The 23,690-nt window shown below is 24.9% G+C and overlaps 2 protein-coding genes across 4 annotated transcripts in view; one reads left to right on the forward strand and one right to left on the reverse strand.

Moving 5' to 3' along the window:
- LOC132930158 (ras-related protein Rap-1b) overlaps positions 1-23,690 on the forward strand; it is a 164,308-nt gene that overhangs the window by 62,490 nt on the left and 78,128 nt on the right. The window lies entirely within an intron of this gene.
- The window catches only part of LOC132929437 (lipase member H-like), a 41,973-nt gene continuing 40,178 nt past the window's right edge, over positions 21,896-23,690 (reverse strand). The window contains exon 8 of the mRNA XM_060994778.1: positions 21,896-22,173. Within this exon, the coding sequence (XP_060850761.1) occupies positions 22,161-22,173 (13 nt within the window). The 3' untranslated portion in view covers positions 21,896-22,160. The remainder of the gene's footprint in view (positions 22,174-23,690) is intronic.

The raw sequence follows: 23,690 nt of genomic DNA on the forward strand, positions 1-23,690 counted from the left end.
AAGACTTCATTCATGACGAGAGAATATGCCACGTTTGTGGCTTTTAACGTGTTTATGGCATACACGTCGAATTTTATTTAATTTACACTACCGTTAGCAGATTTGACGGGTACCTTGACTCAGGAAAAATAACATATATATATTATTCGAATACCAAGTAATTTTCTGATATATGTCATGTACCGATAGCGAATAAAGCTGTAACAAAAACTTTGTTTGGTTATACTCCAAATAAATTCAAAGTACAGTGAAAACCTAATAACATATTACATTTTAAATCAGTGAAATCAGTGAAACGATAATTTATCACTTTCATTTTATACTATTAGGTAATGCCATATATTCATATAATAATAATGCATTTTTTATATTAATTTATTGCTTTGATGGCTCAAATTGTTGGTGTTTGAATGGAGTCAAAATTGATTTTTGTATTTTTAGTAGTATGCCTATATTATAATATATATATATATATATATTTATATATACCTATGTATAAATATAAATTTAAAATGTCATTCAATCTCTAACGGCACAGCACAATAGCATTCTTAATATTTGTGTTTTTACTTGTTAATTTCTTTAATAATTCCGACGTGGGTATTGTGTACAAAACTATATCATCGCCGTGTACCTATTGCGGTTTAATAAACACTTGGTGGCATTTTCGCCTTACTTAGCGTCACCGGGAAACATAATCGGCCGGCTCGGTGGAGGACGGATAGTCATAATGGTTTCTCCCTCTACTCTCCGCAATCTGCAACTGTCCGCTCTTTTGGTTTTTACGCCTAATGGTTTTCAGACGTCTACAACACCCTCCGTCACATCCCTCCAGAAACTATCGTCAGCTGTTCCATTTATATCCATTCCACGCGTCCCTCCCGGTAGTAGATAGGTACTTACTAATATTCACCGTGCGTGCGTTATTGAAAGCTATTGATTTGTCACGCGATCGGAAATATGAATAATATTCCTGAAAGAAGAAATGATATTTATTTAACGGCGTTTTGTTATGATAAATTTATTGACGTACCGCTGCCTATCGAAATAATATTCCTGCATATTATATTATATTCTTCCAGTATAATTATTGTTTATTTTTTCAACCATATCGTACGTAGTAGATGTATAAATATACTATAATACATTTTATATTTTCCGACAAAGTTGGCATTTAATTTTCTAGTATCAAATAACCGTAAGTCAAAAATTATTCTGAATTCATATGCGTACACGTATGCCGCCGGCGAAGATTTCTTGAATATTTTTCTCATTATCGCCATTATACTTGGACGAATTTCAGCTGGTACAATATATAAATTATCTACTTGATTAAAAATAATTACATACAGAAAAAATTTAAAAAACTCAAATCACGTTAATTAATAGTGTTTCTGTAATCTTATCTTTATTTTACATTGGGTACGATCTTAAATGATACAATTCGTATTGATATTATGAAACATAGAATTTTGATATTTTGAATAACCTATATGTAAATAACATACTCATCATATAAACTACATTTTTTAATACCTTGTTATGTACAAATTTCTTGTATAAAATGTTTGATGTAGATGACTATTAAAAATTAAACTCAACTTGGTTACATTCCTAAACCGCTTTTAGATGAAACAGAATGATAACATCAAAGTAATATTTGTAAAAATGTTTTTACTTTGTTATCCATTTATAATTTAATTGAGATTAAATCTCTTCAAATAGAAATCTATTTTAAACTCTTCTGTAGGGACAGTTGTATAACATATAATGATTTAGGTCAAATTAAATGAATTCAATAGCATGAAAATAAAATCAAGTTAGTACCTAGGTACCTACTAACATAAAAATATAAAATAATTAATGATATAGTGAGTTTGAATAAATTTAACTCACGGTTTATAAATTGTAATTCTTAGAATAATATTATTATTTTACTTTTCATAAAAAATACACAAATCTACAAAGTATTGTTTGAATTTATTAGTTCTCAAATTTTCATCATTTTGGCGTTAATAAACACGCTCATTTGCTTTTGTCAACTGAAGAGTGTAATATCAAAAGGAGGGATTTTTTACGTTTACATGCATTTCAGTAGTTATTTTTTTTTTGTCTATTGTCTGTTAATTATTTTCCAAGAAATAATGAAGACTAACACAAAGGTTTTATGAAAGAGAAAACGCCATTTCATTAATGAACCAAAAAATAATTATTATTTTGGAACGGCGTTGTAATAATACACAATTGATATGCCTACCAGTAAAACATTGTTTAAACCATTATCATATAACTATATTATCCTTAGTGAATCTAAGATAAAATAGATGGTGATACACATGTATTAATAATATAATATATTGTATAATAAATAATCACAATTAAAATTTCAAATATATTAATAATTAAAATTGTTTAAAACTAAATAATCGTTAAGAATTAAACAAATAACAAATTGATCATAAAATAGTTGAAAATCAAATATCAAGAAAAAAAACTAAATGATTAGAAATAATGGAAAAATGAAATTACAAGGACCTTTGTTTAATAATAAAAAAAAAATGAAGTAAAGTAATTATTATAATGTGGAATTTAAATTATAAAAATTACAAAAATATTTAGAATAAATAGTCTATTTGGTAGAAAAATAGTTGTAATAAATAATTTTTCTTTTAAAAAGTTTAAAAAGAAGATAAGTTTATATAAAATAAAATATAAAACTAATGAAAAAATAATGAGATTGGAAAAAACACGGACATAATTATAGGTACCTAAAGGCTAAAAGACTAAAAATACTTAATTTAAAACACAAATTGGCAACAATATTATTTTTTGTTATTTAAGTATATCAAAATAAAAATTAAATAACATACAAAATTAAATTTGTAAATATTAATTAAGTAATATTTTTTTTATTTTTTATTTTTCTGTAGTATAACACAAAACCTCTGAAATGATAACAAATCTTATAGAATAACCTATTCAACACATTATTCATATATACACCATACAAATATACGCAATTGACTTTTTAATAATATTAAATACTGTGATGAATTATAGTCATCAAAAAAAATATTATTGCACATCATTTATAAATAGGTGTTTTACATAATACGGTAAAAATAACAAAAACAAATTTCTATACAAAAAGTAAAATAAAAACACAAAAACTATAGATACACGAGAAACTTGTACAGAATAACTGATAGTCTTATTGTGCAAGTCCTAATTGTAATTTAATGACTAAAACCAGCCAATTCAAAATAACTGTTAATTAAATCCCGATTTCTTTAACTAGTTTTAAATCGATACATGTCTGAGTTTACTCGTCAAAATCTAATACACGAACCTATTCTCAAATAAGCGTTTATTTTCCTAAAATTAACCTAACCAAACCTAATCACTAAAACATTTTTTCAAACAATTTTATAGGAATAGAAATATTTTTTCTGAGGAAATTAAAAAAAAAATCATTTATCAATAACTCATACTAACAAGTGTCAATTAGTGTTTATCCTTGGACGGTTTTTTCGGTTAAGCAAAAAAGAATCGGCCCCAAGCGGCCAAGCAGAAGCCAATAATATACAATATAGCCGCTTATATCCGTTTCTCAGATTTAACGGTTAACAGTGTAGAAAGTTTATAAAGATTTACGTTATCAAATTGGGCGGACGCCCTTTTTTTACAGTGCAGTCAGCCTCGTGTGTTGTATTATTATATGTATATATATGTTGCCGGCCACTGACCCTTTCATGGCAATCCGGAATAATGGATTTGTCGGGTTGGTGGATTGTCCGGATATATTGTGCCGTGATACGTTTATACGTATACCTATTCTAATATAGATGAAATGAAGTGAGCAAATAATAGACCGTTAAGCGTATCGTACTGTCCGCGGTGTAGGTATATATATATATAGTATATTATGTATTTTCAATAACGATGTATATAAACATTTACGACTGGGTATGTGATACGTTATACGATGCGTACAAAAAAGGTACCTATTGCATAGTATAAAACGCCTTTTACAAAAGTCCTATAATACTGATACATTCGTCCCGTTATTGTCATTAGACTTACGTTCTTATAAAATACATATTTTATCGGTGCTTTACAATACAAGATTTGAATTTAAAACGGAATATTTTTTTTCGTTTAACATTTAAATATATTATATAAGTATATATAGCCACCGGCAATGTCGAAAAGTGTAGAGGAAATGACCAAGAAGTTCGAATAACAGCTATAGTCTTTATATAACTACATATTATTGTAAACACCAAATGCCTACATCTTTTCCTCGAAAATCCACGCAAAGTACCGAGTTACTGTTCAACTTAAATATTTTTATCAAGAAAATATAACGATATAAGTATATCAACCTTAACGACTGGACACGTAGGCATGTAAGTAGTACATTATATTACGATGCATACACAAAACCTATTTACGTTTATCATAAAACGACTTTTGCAAACGGTCTATTGATAGATTTATCCCGTTTTTATATTATTAGATTGTTATTTGTTATTGTAAAATACCGATTTTATTGGTGATTTTTAATATAAGATTTGTTTTTAAAATGGAATATATATTGTTGTGATCAAAATATTCAGTAGTATGATGTTAAAATAATTTATATTATATTAATATAAGACTATACTTAATGTCTGTATTACACGTATCTAATATAGTATATTTTTCGATTTATATTATTGTTTGTTTTTTGAAGCATGATTAACACGCTTCTATTAAAAATACAGCATAATATATATTCTTAAAAACAGCGTTTTTACAAATGATGTCGAAGATGGTTTGCTGCTAATTGAATGCATCGATGCTATCTAGAATCAATTATACCATAAATTGAAATTAGTACATTTCCGCGGAACAAACTGTGGTGTATTATCAATTTTTATGTATTGATCCTATTCCAATTTTAATTTAATTATTTGTTTTAAAGAATACTTTTTTTCTTTCAATATTTAAATTCATATAACTATCACCAATGTAGGGAGATGTAGCAGGACCCAATAAAATAATATAATAGCCACAATCTTCATACATATTAAGTACACCAAAAATCCATAGATATGTTTTCGAAGACTTATAGACAGTTATTACCGATCTACTGTTTAACTTGAATCTACATACGTATTAACAGAATATAGTAAACGACAGTAATACAGAAAGTTATAGAACAGACAATTCAATACTGTCCATTAAAAAAATACATCAGCTCTCAAAGATTGCTTTAAAACGTTTTAAGAATATATTCACATAGACTATAGTTTAACAATAAATTTGGTACCTATAATAAATTAGTCCTGTTACATTTAATTTATTAAGTGATATTATGATATTAAATATTTAAACAAAATGTAATATACTATAATACATTGGTGTCCAGAAACTTTTTTAAAAATTAAAAAGAAATATATTTAAAATGTGAAAAATATAGGTTAGTAAAAAGTGTCAATTTAAACTTTGTCCTTAAGTTGGAAAAAAAACACTATTAGTAAGTTGTCATCATATTGTTTTATATTTTATAGTTTTTATATTATATCATACAACAATATTTTGATATTTATACATAAAAACATTAGGTACGTGCAAAAGTCTACAAAGACCTTAGACAGTCAACGTAATGTTTTTTTTTTTATGCGAAGTTTGACAAAACTAATGAATTTACAATACTAAATTTAAAATAGTGTTGAAATAATGAAATGGCCAATGACGATTAAGTCACACGAAACTACCTTATAACTATGACATACTTCATGATAGATATACTTAATGTGTTTTTTTTTTATATAATGACGTTTTATACTAAGTTTGTTAAGTTAATTAGATTTTTGATGAACTCAATATTTGAAAGTAATTTTATCGTTTTAAAATATAATCTCTATTTGTTACTTCTAACTCACTCATTATTAAAGTATTTTTTTTTTTTTTAACAGAGTTATATATAATTGGAATCTTTATTTCTAACTGAATTTACCGTGTATTTAGATCAATGTTCCTTTAAGATCATATGAAAAATACCAATTTAGATATTATTTGTTTTATTTTAATACTAATTATATATTTTAGTATTTAAATGAAAACTTTTATAGAAATCAAAGTAAAATGATAACTTTATGTATAATATATACATGTTAATTTAGTCTTCAAAGATAAATTATAACTATACATTAGTTCATATTTATTATATTCTTAATTAATATTTCATTGTATTATCAATAAAAAATGTTCTTGTAGTCAATTTTCTTTTAACTGTTAAGTGTATTCTGTGTATTTAAAAAGTCTCATTTTTCTTATACAGAGTAGAATAATTCAACAAATCAATCTTTTGAAGCAAAATCCCGTGTAAAAAAAAGAATTATGTTGTCTGTGGTAAAACAAATCACTGTGTTTCAATGTAAGCAATTTTATTTTTTATTTACAAAATGTTTCAAATAAATTGAATTCATAACAAATGTAATATTTAAAAATTATTATACACATAGACCGTTAAGTAAGATTGATTCAGAAAAATAACAATATTGCTTTAACGTTATATAGTAGATTGTTTATTGTTTAAACAGCTGTGCGCTTAAAAGTAAATTCTATCCTGTGCAATACACTCTTGTAGTCTGAATTTATCTTTTGTTGTTGTAATGAATAATGTTTCTTTAAACTTCATTGTCTTATTGAAACGCGATCACGTATCACGCAGTTCTGTTGCCACTAGATATGGTTTAAACTGTACATAGATTTTAGATTCTTGGGAGAGCAATTGAGTTGTTACTCAAGTGCCAACATGAGTTGTTCTTTAATTAATAACACTTTATATCTTAACCCGAGATTGTTCATATTTTAAATTATAGTTAATATGGCTTATAAACTTATAGAATACCATAAAGTTTATAGCATAATGTAAAGTATAAAAATGTACCCAGTTCCTTATATAGTTAAATATTATTATAGAATAATATAAATAAAAACATAAGTACATGTATAATGTACAAACACCATTTACAATTTATTATTTTAACCATGTGATGCGATCAATTACATTAAAATTAATTATCCGACAAAGATCACGAACAATAATTGTAGTATTTTTATGGGCCATCCTTTATCATTAAGTGGACATAAATAGTACGATTATTCATTAAAAAAATGTTATAATAATTTTAAGCAAACTTAAAAACTGTAATTTTGTAGGATATTTTTGTTTATAATGTAGTAGTGTATTACAATAATTTTATTCATCATGTATTTTCAAATAAAAGATTTATTTTTATTTTTTAACCCAAAGTATGATTATTTATCTGGTAATGAGTTAGCAAGGATCATTTTCCAAATTTAATGAAGTACTAAATACATCATATACCTAGTTTTTTAAATTAAAATGACCATTACGCGTAGGTAATATATTCAACAATTTGAACGATTAAAATAATATGACACATAAAATAAATATTGATCTCAAAATATTATAGAGTATTTTTTTTCTTGTTAGTAATATTCATTTTTTTTATATCTACTTGCATAATATAAAGACTGCATTTCTATGGACAAATTATTGTATTTAATGAACATATCGCACGTAAATATATAATAATACTTCGATTTCGTGTGTTCATAAAGCACTCATGTGCTACATTCCGAAATATGGTGTATTGTATTCTTTCATAAGAACAATTCAGCATTTAACTGGTGGGTATTATATGATGTTTGATAATATGTACGAATGGTGTAAGTATATGTATATTGTATACAATATTTGTTTTTTTTTTAATTTTTAGATCGTTTTGTATTTTCACTTGTTTGAGATGACAATATAAAAGTATAATAATAATATACTTAAAAAACCTACACAGATTTACGGAATGTGAAACAAAAATTAAATTGAAAAAATAAGTACTTCCTGAATGAATTGAGCTCGTTGGACGTGGAGCTCACCGATGGAACTGTGCGTGGCAAGGTAGTGGAAAATCATGTGTGACCAAACATGGGGCGTGCACAAGTGTATTAGATAGAATACGAGAAAACGAGATGCGAGAAATAATGCTTGTAGATGAAAAACGGTGAACAGGTGTTCGCGGGAAACATAATATACAAAACAGAAAAGAGTTTTCATTACATTCCAAACGAATTATAACTACATGCGGGCAATAAATTCTTTGAGCTTCTTTAATTCCCGAGCACGCACATGATTTTTATATTATATATTTGTTTTCTTGGAAACCAACTAAAAACTCCGAAACGACCAACACACTAAGTCGTATATTATATTTTAAGCAATTATGAAGATGATAAATTACATAATAAATTATGAAATTTTATCAACTATGTTAAATAAAAGGTAGTAGAATACCTATTTTATATATTCATTATTTTTATTTATATTTTAAATGTTGAAAGTTATAATAGCATACCATTTACTTGACACGCCTAGAAAAAAAATGTTCTAGCGTGTGCTTGATTTCAGGTAAAAATTATTGTCATGCATTAAGAATATTATTACTTATCGACACGTTTTTGATAAATTTATGATGCTCAGTCATGTTATACATATTATTTCTTAAAACTAATAATATTATGTGTGTTTTTAGTTTTGACTGTCCCACATAACGCTTTTATATATTTTCCCCTTGTAAGTTTAGCACTTGAAAATAGGGAATATGACGACCTACTGTTATTTGTGCATGTTGATAAATTATTATGTAGTAATAGTAAATAGTACCTAAACATTTTACGACCCATGAATCTGTATCAATGTGTTTTGAACAAACAGTAGTTATTTGAAATACAATTTCTCAAATTAAAAATAAAATATTTTCGAGTAACATAATCCTCTCGATTAAAGTATTTATTGTTTTAATTTCAAAAAATAAAAATACTTTATCTTTCTTTAAAAGACATTAAGTACCTAGATCAGAGATTCCTGGCCGCGGCCCATTTATGGTCTTCGGACAGCGTGAGACTAGGCCGTGGACTATTATATAATATTAACTTTACTAACTTATAAATTTAAAAAAAATAACTATAGAAATATGCTGAATGTTGAGTCAATTAAGGCTAAATTTAAAAATGTTTTTGGGGATATGTGTATTTCATTCAAAACATCCAAATTAATTCAAGTTAAAATCAAAATTGTACTACCTTTTATAACTATATAATGTTATTTAACTGTAATTGTATAGCAATTATCCATAAAAAATATTTAAGATTTATGGTTAAAAAAAGTTTTGATTAGTTATAAAATCTATATCATTAAATAATTAATAATTAGTTAATTAAGTCAGTATACTTTTTATGAAGAAAATAATTTGATTCAATTTACTGTTATATTGGATACTAGAGAATTTAATAGTTCGGTTTTAAATAAACCATGTAATTCTGTATGCATTTTATTATTTTACCTTCCAATATTTTTAAACTTTTAGTAGACAACTTTATTATAATTGTATTGAATGCCAATGCGTGTAGGAATGTTATGAAATTATGTATAATTATTTAAATTAGAGGGTATAAATAGTAAAATACTATTTTCAAGAAATAATATACAATTTTGTTTACAAAGTGTTCGAATTCTAAACAATGATTACTTAATATAATATAATATTATTTTATATTGACAAAAAAAAAATATTAAACATAATGTTAATACACCTATATAACCTATAATATTCAGTAATATTCAAATATTAACGGAATGCTATTTTTCTTATAAGTTAGTCGAGACGAATTAATAGAAATTTAAGAAGAATCTTTATAAAAATGTGTAGTTTATTTTTCTTTTATTGATCAAAACTATGTTAAAAATATTGAATATAAATAAATTAGATAATAGTATTAAGTTGTCAGATGCGCACAAGAATATAGGGACCACGGTAAAGTTATTTTATTTTAGGCTAATATGAATTCGGCAATAAATGTAACAAATACATCCACTAAAATCCTTAATTGCATACATACATTATACATTACCATACCATTAGTATTGATAAATATCAATACAGTTATTATTATTATTAGTGTTATTTTTTTTTAATTTTTATTTGCGTGTATAGTGTAATTGAAAAAATAACGTTCACATATTTACGTTATTTTGGTTGTAAATTTAACAAAATAATATAATATCATGATTTTGGAAATTGACTTAATATTAGAACTTGGACGAGAAACGTGCAATAAATTAGTTTATAGATCTATGGTTTCATTTTCACCAAAGAAGATTATAACTGTTAATAACAATACTTAATGGTCTTCTTTATCATAAAAAATTAAATTTAAAATAAAACAAAATATATAGGCGCTAATAATACTATACATGTATTTATGCCTAACTATGTATGAACGCGTACACGGGATTCGAATTTGATCAACTCTGCATCATATTAAACTAAATTAACTATTAAGGAATTGTTATAAACAAATACCCACTAGAAATTTTATAAAAATCCATTCTAATCAAAAACAGTTTTTAAACATTAAAGATTTGTCCAGTTCTTTCTAAAACAATTTAATGCAAATCATTTTTATTAAAATATTTGTTACATAAAATTTGTTCAAATTCGTACATTCACTCATGCAATTAAAACAAAGTATTTCTTCCAATATAAATTATCACTAATATAAACATTAAACTTACTATTAATTATTATTATTATTAAAATTATTAATTTTATTATGAAACAACTAACTCACGAATAATAATGAAATAAATACTGATAACTAGTATGAATAAACTCATAATATATACAACGCACAATATTATAGCAGTCATCTTATGTAAAAAAAATCTTTGAAAATAGTTTGTTAACTCTTATGAAGTTTATAATATTATGTGATAACTGATAAGTAATTTTTCTACATTTAGCGAGCCAAACTATTACCTAGACACATATAATAAGTATTAACCAAAAGAATTTTTTTTTTTTTATTTAAACTGTTATATAATTAGTTTTATCATTTAGGATATAGTTCTAAAAGTACAAAAACAGAAAAATGTAGTAATAATAACATATAAGTAAACTATAATAAGTTTGATTAATTAGGTACATTATATTATAAAGCCTGTATGGTTAAATAAATGGGAAGTATAATATTAATTTATTGAGATAAAAATATATGTCGGATATCGAAGGGGATGTTTGAAGATTTAAAAAGAGACAACAAGCTGGCGTGGTGTAATGAAATTGTAGGGCAGTTGAAAGTGAGATAGGTAATATCGCAAACCATTGGTTTATTGTGGAGAGCGCAGAAGGGTTTCATCAAAAGTTAAATTAATGGTAGAGAAATAAACTGTTGCCAACTCGGAAATTCTAAAAAGTTTTTATTTAATATTTTAAAAATTAATTGTTGACTATTGACTACTCTATCTATGTTTTGTATACATCTAGCTGATGATGTTATGATATATAATTTAGTATTACATAATAGATACATCAATAGATTTACATTTATTATATCATAATATTTTTGTTTAAATCATTATTCTTATATTCTTATATTATTATACTTTGTATAGGTAGTAGATTTGAACTTTATGCGAATTTCATATGGATATCAAAGAGAGCTTATGAAAATAGTATAAATGCATAAATGTACAGTATACATCCATCGATAATATTAGGCTCAATTTAATAATTGTGGAGTTATTAGGTTTGACAAACGAGTTTCAATTTACTAGAAGATAATTAAGTCATGCAACAAACGAATTCTGCCCTAATCTTATATCCCGCGTATAATTAAATTTGAGTCTGGGTAAAGTGGCCCAAAATAAACAAATACCAATTATATTTACTTTAGTACGGTTAATTGTCAATGCTCATTGCGATCGGTATCGGTTATGAGGATTTTTAACGAATATTATGTATGATCGATGCTTTAAACTATAATTACGTGTTTATTAATACGAATTGACTGTGCTTATTATAATATTTTATAGTGTATTTTTACTAAACTCTTGATCGAATACCACAATAAATAGCTACAAAATAACTTAACTATATTGCGAAATTATGCGTACCTACATAAAATAACCACAATGATTATTGTTCATTACACGTGAAGAGGTTGGTAAACATTTCATCAAAGGTTTAGTGTTTTATTAATAATAACATTTTCCAAATAAACCATGATTAAGTTTATACATCACGAATAACTCATTTATGGCGAGTAAATGAAAATACCAATAACTTTATATGATTTGCTTAACAAAATTGAGAAATAATAATATTATAATGCATAATATTATTTCTCAATTTTATCAAAATAGTGGACATTATAATGATAAGGCTATAAAAAAATATAAAATGTATAATATTGTACACAATAGTCACGCGTACAACGAAAGCAAATCAATAAGTCAAGTTAAAAAAAAACTCAAGAAACCTGCAACACATAATAAGTCAAAATTATTTATCCTATAAATATTATAGTCCACTCGTTTATTATACAGAGCGGTAGACTACAAAATTGTTTTCAACACTGTTTTCCTCCCTATTGCCATAACATCGTATGCTAATTAATACATTTGACAAATTATTATTACATTAGAGAGTCAAAATTATTATATTATTATTATTTAGTAGATAGAAAATATGTTTAGTCTATATCTAAATTCTAAAATGTTAAAATAAAACTGTTTTTTTTTTCGGGATTCTTTAAAATCTTAGAAAACTAATTATAAAAATAACTTATGTAAATATTTTAAAATTTGAATACCTAATTAATTTTCATTAAGTTAAATTCAAACGGTTGTTTAAGTTTTGAGACTTAAGCAAAATGTGGGTAGATTAAAAGTACGTATATTATACTAGTTGGTGGGCGGGTATAAAAGATAAAAAACACGATGACACTCTTTGTATAACATTTAGTATAAAATATATAATATAATGAGATGTTTTTTTTTTCAAAATAGTCAATGAGTTATATTTTTTTAATAGACACTAAATTCGGCTAGATTATTAAAATTATTAGATATTACTTAATATTTACTTTATTTTACTACATCTCGTATTAAATAATATTATTATTATCATCGAAAATCAGGTTATTTGAAAAACAAATGATTATCATTTATTTTATACTTTATAACATCATTTTTTCTTTATCACATATTATATTTACCTGCAGAGTCGCATAGTATAGTTGGTTAAGAGACTAGCACAGTGCAATATAATATCACTGGAGCTACTAGGTACGGAGATTGTGAGAATTTCCGTCGTTCACGTTTGTAATACATCCGATATAGGTTGATATTGTTGCGAAAGTGCTATATTCTACAAAATCAATTTTCGACGATCTTACGCTACGATTTTTGGCATGAACTATAGCTATTGTAACGTAATGTCGTAGATTAAGTACATTGAAGGTTATTTAACACAACTGAATAAGTGTATAGCAACAAACCACCCCAGCTACCATGGCCGTTGACGTTTTATTATAATTATATTGTTACGGTAAACATCTACGCCCGCTGACTCTATGTATAGCTAACCTCTCGTGGCTTATTTCCACCACTCTCCGTCACCCCGACTGGACTTTGCCAACGGCGGTTTCAAGCGGTTAATTAAATTTGGTTTTGCCGTAGCCATAGATAGGTACCGATGATGACCTCTGCAGCCATCACCGGTAAGGCGGTTACTGATTGTGAGTATGCACAAGAATTAAGCTTATATAATACATATTATTTAGTGGTACCTGTACCTATATTAGTTCAATATTTGACAGTACACATCGAGAATAATAAAAAGTATCGTGTATTAGAGTATGACACTTAAGATGTATGGTTTATTTGGTTTTGTGGTCTACAGACTACAACTAATATCGACCTAAGTCGATAAATATCTAACCAATAAATTTATTTAAGAATGTAAATAAAAAGAACAATATAAATTATTAAAATGATTATATGCATGACTTCATATTTTCTAAAAAAAACAGTTTATACTTTTCTATATAATAAGTATTTGCTATTAAAATAATCACTCTATTTATATACTTACATAAGTATATAAATGTAAAGGTGAATTTCTTGAATGGAAAGTGTTAAAGGTCGCTTGAAAGTAGATAATTATATCAAAATTTGTAGCGAACGTAGACAAACTTGTCAATATTTGGTTATGCATTGCAAGTGAATGTCGACATTCGCAGTTTGTGTTTGGCAAATGAATCTATAATAATAATAATAATAATAATAATCAAACTGTAATTTTAATGATAATAATAAATAAATAAACAAGCAATTTGTGCAAATTGAAATGTCACCATACATCAAATATCAATTGAAGCCTTAGAATTTAGAGTAGGTACTATAAGTACTAAGAGTACTTATACACCTGCGATTTGCGTCCATGTCACGCTCGGCGAGAGAGGAGGGAATTTAATTTAGGAGTATGAAATACATCTAGAAATCGATTTCACGACAATACGAAGCGTTAAAATTGTTTCAAATGTTCTCAATATTTTTATCACAAAAAATTTGAAAAAAAATATATACTATTAGACGAACATAACATATCGTGTTCGAGCGTTCGTATAGACGAAATTTAATGTGCGTAAAAGATTCACGCGTACAAAGGATATTTTATTATTATTATTATTATTATATTGTTTTTGTTGTTGTTGTTGAAGCGAAAGACAGAAGCGCCCTTAGGAGACCAAACGATGTGGGGTTTGCGATCATTTTTGGCCATCATAACCACCACAGTTTGGCCCGGAGCGTCGTTTTTACGGCTCTCTGGCCTCGTTGTCGAGCCTTTCTCGGGACCTACGAATCGCATTATATTACCACCGCTGGCACATGACATTGTGTGTAATAATAACAAAATGACAATAATAATAATACAACATAAGCTTAGTACATATAATAATATGTACAGTTTTAATCGTTACAAAATATTGTACATAGACTTTCATCTGAATCAAATGCCATCATGATCTTCATGGTTCATATAGAACGCCAAACATTATATAATAAAATACATTTTATGAAATTTACATGCAATCGCTAATGTGCATTAGAGTTAAGTCGATTTCATCAATCGCATTAAATAATTAACCTGCATTAGCCTAATATGAATACATAATGCGTATATATAGTATATATAGATATATATTCAAATAACTCACGAATTAACTGAATGTAATGTGCGATAACCATTGCACATAAAAGTGGTAATATGTGATGTGAATCGACACTGCATTATGAAAACGAACATATAATATATGGTATATAAATATAAAACCCAATGGAATTAAAAGTCATTTAACACTGTTATCAAAGTTCGATGGTAAAATAATCACCTGTTTACATTCTCTGTAAATATGTCACCACTACTTTTACTGTAGTTTCTTATAAAAACGATTTTAATAATATTATTGTATGATATTAACAACATTATCGTATACGTCATACTTAGTTTTTATAAGTTGTTTTTTATGAATAAAAATTTATTTTTAATTTATGCAATAGCATATTTCTTAAAAAATTATGTCAATCTTTTAAAATATACTATATTAGTCCAAAATTTAAGGTTAAAAACCTACAAATCCCGGGAATAATAAAAACAAGTATATGGTATATAGCCTGTATAAACAGTTTTAAAATAACGGCGACCAGAGATTCATTAATTTTTAATTATTTAAAATCAACATAATTATTATAAACGTTGCTTTAATTTATTAAACCTTAAAAATGTGTCTATAATAAAGCGTTAAGACGTTAAAAATATAATAATGGTAAATAAAGTGTTTCGTGTTTACTCTATACATATTAATTATTATTATGAAAATTTATGAATACAATTTACCGGTTATCTATATAATTTACTAATTTTTGTAAACAGAACTCACTTAGACTAAATAATAACAAAATAGTACACAACATTTCTCTTGTTGAGATTGGTCAAACTCTTAAGCAAAAAAAAAAAAATGATATAGAATTTTGAACTACTAGTAAAGGTAATGGATAATATTTTATCTCTTGGGAATATGCAGTGATTGTTTTAATATTAAAAACTCGTTATCATAAAAAGTTTAATCGATAATGAAAATATATGCTTTATTTATTATTTTAATTAATTTTAAAATAACATTCGAAGAAAAAAATTATATTTACTGCTTTATTGTAACCATTTTTTTTTTTAATCGTTTTAAATGACAGTATACTTTTTTAATTTCATATTTGAAAACAAAATGTTCTGAGAATTTCTATGCATGAAATTTAAATTTTTAACTAGTAAATAATTATCTTAAAATAATTATAAGTATTTAAAGTCTAGATGAGTGGAATGATTTAGTGTAAGCCAACTATTGTTAGCGGACACGAATGTATGATATTTATGATTGCATTAGGTAGTTATGGGAGACTGGATAAGATTAAAAATAAACAGTTGAGGTTGTAAGAAATAAAAAATGACAATTAGAGTATTATTGGCGACGACAAAAAATTTATTAAAAATATAAAATACTAGGTCTGGGAAATTACAACTATGAACATTAATGCACTGATCGCTTGATTAAGGAATTCAAAATTAAAAGATTCGTGAACCAACCAAAGATATGAAGAAGTACAAACAAACTGCTAGAGATGGTGAAATTTAGGTTTTCGTTATACCAATTATTTTAAACACAACGAAGAAGGACAGAGTAGTAGTTTAAACTTTACACGTGGGATTTTGTTTCTGTATCTTACAATAATATTATGTATATTGTATAGCCGTTTTTGCGCCCATCGAGAGCAGCATAAGCTATTTTCTAGTGTATAAAGATTATGATCATGTAAAATAAAAATAGAACAAACCTTATCTTCAGCTGCCCGGGAGAATTTTACAGCATTGAAGTCATAATATATGAAATATAAAACAAGCATATTGATTGAAAAATAACTTGACACTTGTGCTTGTAATAGACATAAATAATCCACTAAGTCTTGATCTATTTGTCTATTTATAAAATTTACAATAAAAAATTTCTTCATCTACTTCAAAAATAATTTTTTATACAAATCTGATTTTTGGAATTTTAAAATATACTTTAAGATTATATAATTTCAAATTCTTGAGAATTGTTGTACCTCTATTAATAGGAGTATCGTGATATTGTGATTAAAACTTTTTTTAAATAAAAACAGGCTTTGTTTATTGTAAATTATTAAGCAGGTGAATTTTTTTTTTTTATTGATGTATCTAAATTGAAATTCAAAACAGTAATTTCTGAGTTATCAGAATGGTGTAATTTATTAAAGTAATAAAACTCTATGATTTTGCATTATTTAATCAATTATATATTTTCAATAATTGCAATAGGTGTGCTACAAATTTAAATCCAAACTAAATAATTTTGTGAGAGAAATTTTAATTAGAATATTTTCATATAGACTAAAAGCATATTTCATTATGAAGCATATTTAAACATATTTTAAAAATAAAATGCAAAATATATTGATCACAATTTAGTTTTTTAGAATTTTTGTATATATTTGTCTATAATCATCATTAGTGACTCTAAGAAATAAATTCAAAAATATTTTTAAAATCATTATCAATTTTCAAAATAATTGTCTTTGATACTTTTGTTTAGATAAGTAGATATTATGGAAAATAATACAATTCACGGACACATTATTTATTTAATTTTATTTTATAAACAATTTTTTACTGATCATATTTTTAATGTATAGATGAATGCACATTTTTATATTTTTATGTAGAATATAATTTTAGTTTTCAATTCCTTTAATTATCTTTGAAACTCTTAAAATACCTATGAAATTTATGGGTGACCACAAAAAACAGATAACAAAATATAATATGTAAAAAATATTTATGTCTGTTCAACTTATAGTCAACTTTCTGTGTTGGATTTCTATTATTGCTATTATTGCAAAAAAAAAAAACATAATTGTTGATCGATTATATTGTTCTGATAATATTTTTCTTAACAATTAGGTAACCTACAGTCAATATAATGCTCAAAACGTTAATTAACACGTACAGTAGGTACCTACCAATTAAAATCTATGTAGAGAAATCGCGTGTAAAATATGTTGATACATTTAACAAATATTGTATCAATTTTTTTTAATTTAGAACATTATAACTAAAACAAAACATAGAGTTTAAGTGAAAACTTGTGTTTAAGGTGTAAATTACGAGAAAAGGCTTTTAAATGGCATAGTTTATGAAACTTTGTAGACACGTTATGAATTCATGATAACATTAATAATCAATTAATGGAACTTTAATTGTGTCTACATACCTAGTTAAAATTATTTATCAGGTTGATTTCATATAATTTATTATAGTATTTATTATTATACAAGAAAACAATCAAGTAAAAAAGTACACAATAAAACAGTCAAAAATATTTTTTTATTTTTTGTTTTTTTTTTTTGATGATTCAATTCAACAAACATTTCTAGTTACTTAGTAGGTATTTAACATTTTACAATTTTAAGAGGCTAGAATTCAATTTGGCTAGTAAGTAGTTACCATTTACCCACACTCTATAATTTTCACATCGTGGATATTTCTACATAAAATCAAACTCTCTTCATCATATTTTTTAAGGAACTAACAACATAGTAATACTTGCTTTAAATAATAATTCTAATATCAAGTCACATAATTTATAATTACACCTAAATAAAATTGAGTTTTGGGTAAAAAAAAAACTATAAAATTAAAATTAATGATGAAAAATCTACTCAGGTGAACTTTTTCTAAAGAGAAAGGAATGCCTTCTAATTAAATTTAATAACGAAAAAATTCCACTGGAACGGTAAAAAAAAAATACCTTGGTATAAAAGGTTAACATGGCCAAAGCATACTAAACAAAAACAACTTAAATCACGTCTCCATCTACTTTAGCTTATACTAAAATATAACATGAGTTTTAATAACAAATTACTCATATATAAAACAATCATTATACCAGTATGGTCATATGGTATATACACATATGGTATTCCAATTTGGGCTCTTGCTAAACCCTAAGCCTTACATTCAATCACTGTAAGAGTTATCACAGGTGCATGATATATTACAAATACAGCCCTCTATAATGACTTAAAATTAAAAACAGTAAACAAACTTGTTAAAAGCCATTACAAAATATTTCATTGTAAATTAATCAACCATACTAAACCTTATAATAGAAACATGTATTTCTGATATTTCTACAAAATATTCACCATCGATTAATAAGAAACTAGACTAGAGATAAAAATAAAATATGAAAAAAATGAATGTAAATTTAAAATTGTTATGTTCTGTTGCTGTATGTTTCATGTGATTCATGTTAATGTTCGAAATATTCTGCCATCCGTATTATTGTTTATTTATGTAAAATAAATGTTCAATGTATTTAAAAAAAATATATATTAAAATATTTTTAAATTAAATTAATATAGTGTTTTCGTAATTAGTTTTGCTAAAAGATTCAGATATATAATAATAAAAATAATTATTAAATAAAAAAAGATGGCTCTAAATACGTATTATTAAGTGATTATAATTGGTCATATTCTATATCATATTATTAAGCTGCATCTTCATCATAAAATTGTGTTATTCGTTTTGCCAACATTTGTAATTGAAAATTATGAATTCAATCATTTTTGGATTCAAACCAAATAGTTAGTCTTAGATTTACGTGAATAACATAATGAATATTATCCATTACATACAATATAAATGCATATTTTTACATATTTTTTTTAAATAATTAAAAATTTTGTATTACATTTTTTCATTGTTTGATTTTTAGAACAATTTGTTTCATTTTCTGGACAAATATTTAATGAAACATAAATGTATTCTTAATTATTATTATATTAGAATAATGGATATTATTTTATAATGTAAGTACATTATTTATATTTAAATAATATAAAAAGAGAGTGAATGAAAAAGTTGTAAAATCGTTACAAATTCCATTATTATTTATTTAACTGCTTATAATAAGAACACTAATAGTATATAATCATGAAAATAATAATAAAAACAAGTATATCCATTACCATTTAATTTATAAATATTTCACAAAATGTAAAATATGTGATACCATTCCACATAATGGTTAAAATTCAGACGTACTAAATATGAATCAAAAACGTGTAATGTATTTTATACTTACAGTTTTGCTTGATATTTAAGAAATTAATATAATTTATATTTTATAAACATGACGATTTCTAATGTTGTGTATAAAATACAACTTTATAAATTATGTATTAAAAATACTTAAATGGGTTTTGTGATCATCGTAAAATACAATCCAAAAATGTAATAATATAAGCTTCAATGGTTTTAGGTAGTATTTGTTTTTAATACACGTAAACCGTATATAAATATTTCATAATAAGTCGTCGTTTAGTATTAAACTCTGTTTAATAACATCAAGATTCATGCTTATAATAATTAATTTAACGACTTGTATATTACATAATCATAATTAAGATGATACCAACTAAACTATTAATAGATATATTATTTTTATTGTAACATTAGAGCAGTATACTTGCTATTCGATGTGAAATTATCCATATTTGAATATTATAATATTGAATCGAGACTAACATTTTTTTTATCTATAAAAAATGTGAATATTTATATCCTATTATTCCTATTTAAATTTAAATTATTCCAATTTTATATCTATTAAATGTAGCAATATCTACTTTTATTAGATATAAATTGTTTACAAAATCTTTGATTTTGTTAAGAATATATTTAAGTACTAGATTAAATATAAACTAGCACACTTTTCACAGGCAGAGATTTAAAATCGATTATTTAAGTTCATTAAAATATGATTATACCTAATATTGTAAGTTTTCATCTTAACTTTTTTTTTAATATTATTTTTAATAATATGCAATTATCTGATCTATGATTTTGTTTTTTGAATTTTTTTTTATAATTATAATTATTTATCAATTTACGTTTGGATTTAAAATAAAATTATTGTATTGCATAATGAAGTTATGAAGTTAAAAATAAAATTGTATTTATTTTTCAGACTTATATTATTAATGTATAACATTATTTTTATATTATATAATATGTTAAATATCGTAAGTTGATAATTTTATATAAATTAAAGTAATTTGATCGATTCGAAATTAGTTACCGGCTAACATAAATATTTTAAATATTCAAAATAACTGACAATTGAAACCAAATAGTTATTAGTTATTTATTTTCATTTTCTTCAATGATGTACATAAACCTATATTTATCTAGTATGGATAATCTATTATTCATGTTGTCATTATTTGACCATCACAACAAAGAATATTGTTATTTGTAAACCTGTTCAATATAATAAAATTATGTTCTATTTAATTATTTAATTTTCTATTTAAGATATTTTGGTATTACATTATCTATTATGTGGCAGTTAATAACCACAATTATTTCATCATTAAAAAGAATAAGATTATGCTCGTATAAATAATAAATAATTATTGAGGATTTAAATTCCAAGAGTAATAGTTTCCATTACAATGTATTCTATATTTACATCATAAAATATTCTATCATTTTAATAAAATTCCACTATTATCTTTAATGTGTGTTAATAACCATGGTATTATCTCAAAAAAGTTAATTTATTATCGAAGGCAAGTAAATATATCAAGATCCTTTCACTTCATAGTCTGTTTAAGAGCAACGCAAATAATGTCATACATAAGATTTTAAAATATTTGTAAACGCTATCATAATATTCAGTTTATATAGTATTCACTTTCACTATAAAATATTCAAGAGAATAATGATTAGTGTGGAAATTGTGAGTATAATTTATTATCAAAAATAGCTTTCTTGCACGAGATAAATATATCAAGGTATAACGTAGGTAAATACAAAATATGACTTTCGTAGTATTGTGATCATAAAAAAATATAATATAATATATTATTAGAGACATTATACAATATTCTAATACAAATTGTTTGTGTTGCCTAATATAGTATCCAGAGTACAATATAAATATAAGTGCTTAATAAATAAAATATCGCCTACACTGTACATTGAAATAGTATATATGTTACCTAATGTAAAAACATATCGAATATTGTACTTTACGCGTGAATATGATGTGGATGATTCCTCCAAATAAAATGATAAGTGTCTTAAAATTTTCAAACTTCATTTCAAGAAGCTGAAAAATAATAATTCAACGAATAAACAAACAACATTTTATAATAATATTTTAATGTAATGTAATAAGAAAAATAATGATATAATATATTAATAATTTAGCATTATACATATTGTAAATTTATAAAATTGATCATCTTCGAGAATTTTTAGAACTTTTTAAATACTTATTATTATTGGAACTCCCTTTAAATTTGTAAAACAATAAATAATAATACACTGTATAATCATGTTGGACAATTTAAACATTTTAAATTGTACTATGGATCAGTTATTACACATAGGTATTTTATTGAATTATTAAATACAATACACATTTCAATAATTTATGAATATAATAATTTTTAATTTAAATTTATTATCTATCATTTTAGGTACTTAATTTATCAAGAAAATAATAAATCACTGCAATAGTTTACGTACCTAACTGGAAATAATTTTTACAATAAATATGATGTGTGTGATAATATTATATTTACTGAAAAATAATAGAAAACTTAGATAATACATTCGACAGAATCCATTCTAACTATGTTTGATAAATCTTAGTTTGATCGTAGGTACATGGTACACCAGAACTAGATTTGAGACAATACCATCAATTCAAGTGCGTGTTTAAAAAGTTTATAAGTAATTCTTCGAACTTGCGCCCAATTCTCGGATGAAAATAAACGACCACGATACCATTGACTCTACTTCCAATTGTTGTGTTTTGTATTATTATAAGACGCGTAAAGCTTGGTTGTCTAAATTGTTATTATTTTTTTTTAATGTCAAATCATACAGTATATAATTATATAAATCAAAATATCGTGTTCTTACAACGTACAAATAACACTTTTTTTATCGCAAGTTTCAATAGCAAATGATAATCGACGCAGTAAACGTATAGGTAATTATGGCTATTATACAATACCATAACTATACGTACTTATCAAAAACAGTTAAGCACAAGCCCTCCGCATTAAACCGTGCTTTAAAAAAAAACCCCTATTAAGAAATCTAAAAGTCACAAAGTACCACAAATACAATCGCTAAAAAAAACATCAACTACAATTATTAACCAAATGAAAACACAACCAACTCTAAAAACCAAACAGTCAACATTATTATATACTTATTTACTCAATTAGCCGCTATACCCCAGAACATAACATTTTCAGCACAATAACATAAATTATCGTTATCCACAGATGTTAACAAACGATCATTCACTTCAACTGTAACAAACAGCTCATTCTAAAAAAAGAACAAGCAATACCAATTGAAATATATGGACATTTTTCGTAAAAAGATTAAATTATTGCTTACTGCAAGATCGTTAAACCGGTTAATATCCAGTAATTAAAACCCCGTTAACAGTACAATCAAAATTAAATAATAATCTTATCCAACATTTATCCCAACGCATCACACACCACTATAAACAATGTTAAGAATGGATTCAATAAGCTTAACATAAGCTTAATATGCAGCAATAACACATTTTTATGAGTATATAAGAATTATCTAATATTT

This window comes from Rhopalosiphum padi, chromosome 4 (assembly GCF_020882245.1).
Source record: "Rhopalosiphum padi isolate XX-2018 chromosome 4, ASM2088224v1, whole genome shotgun sequence".
Lineage (NCBI taxonomy): Eukaryota > Metazoa > Arthropoda > Insecta > Hemiptera > Aphididae > Rhopalosiphum > Rhopalosiphum padi.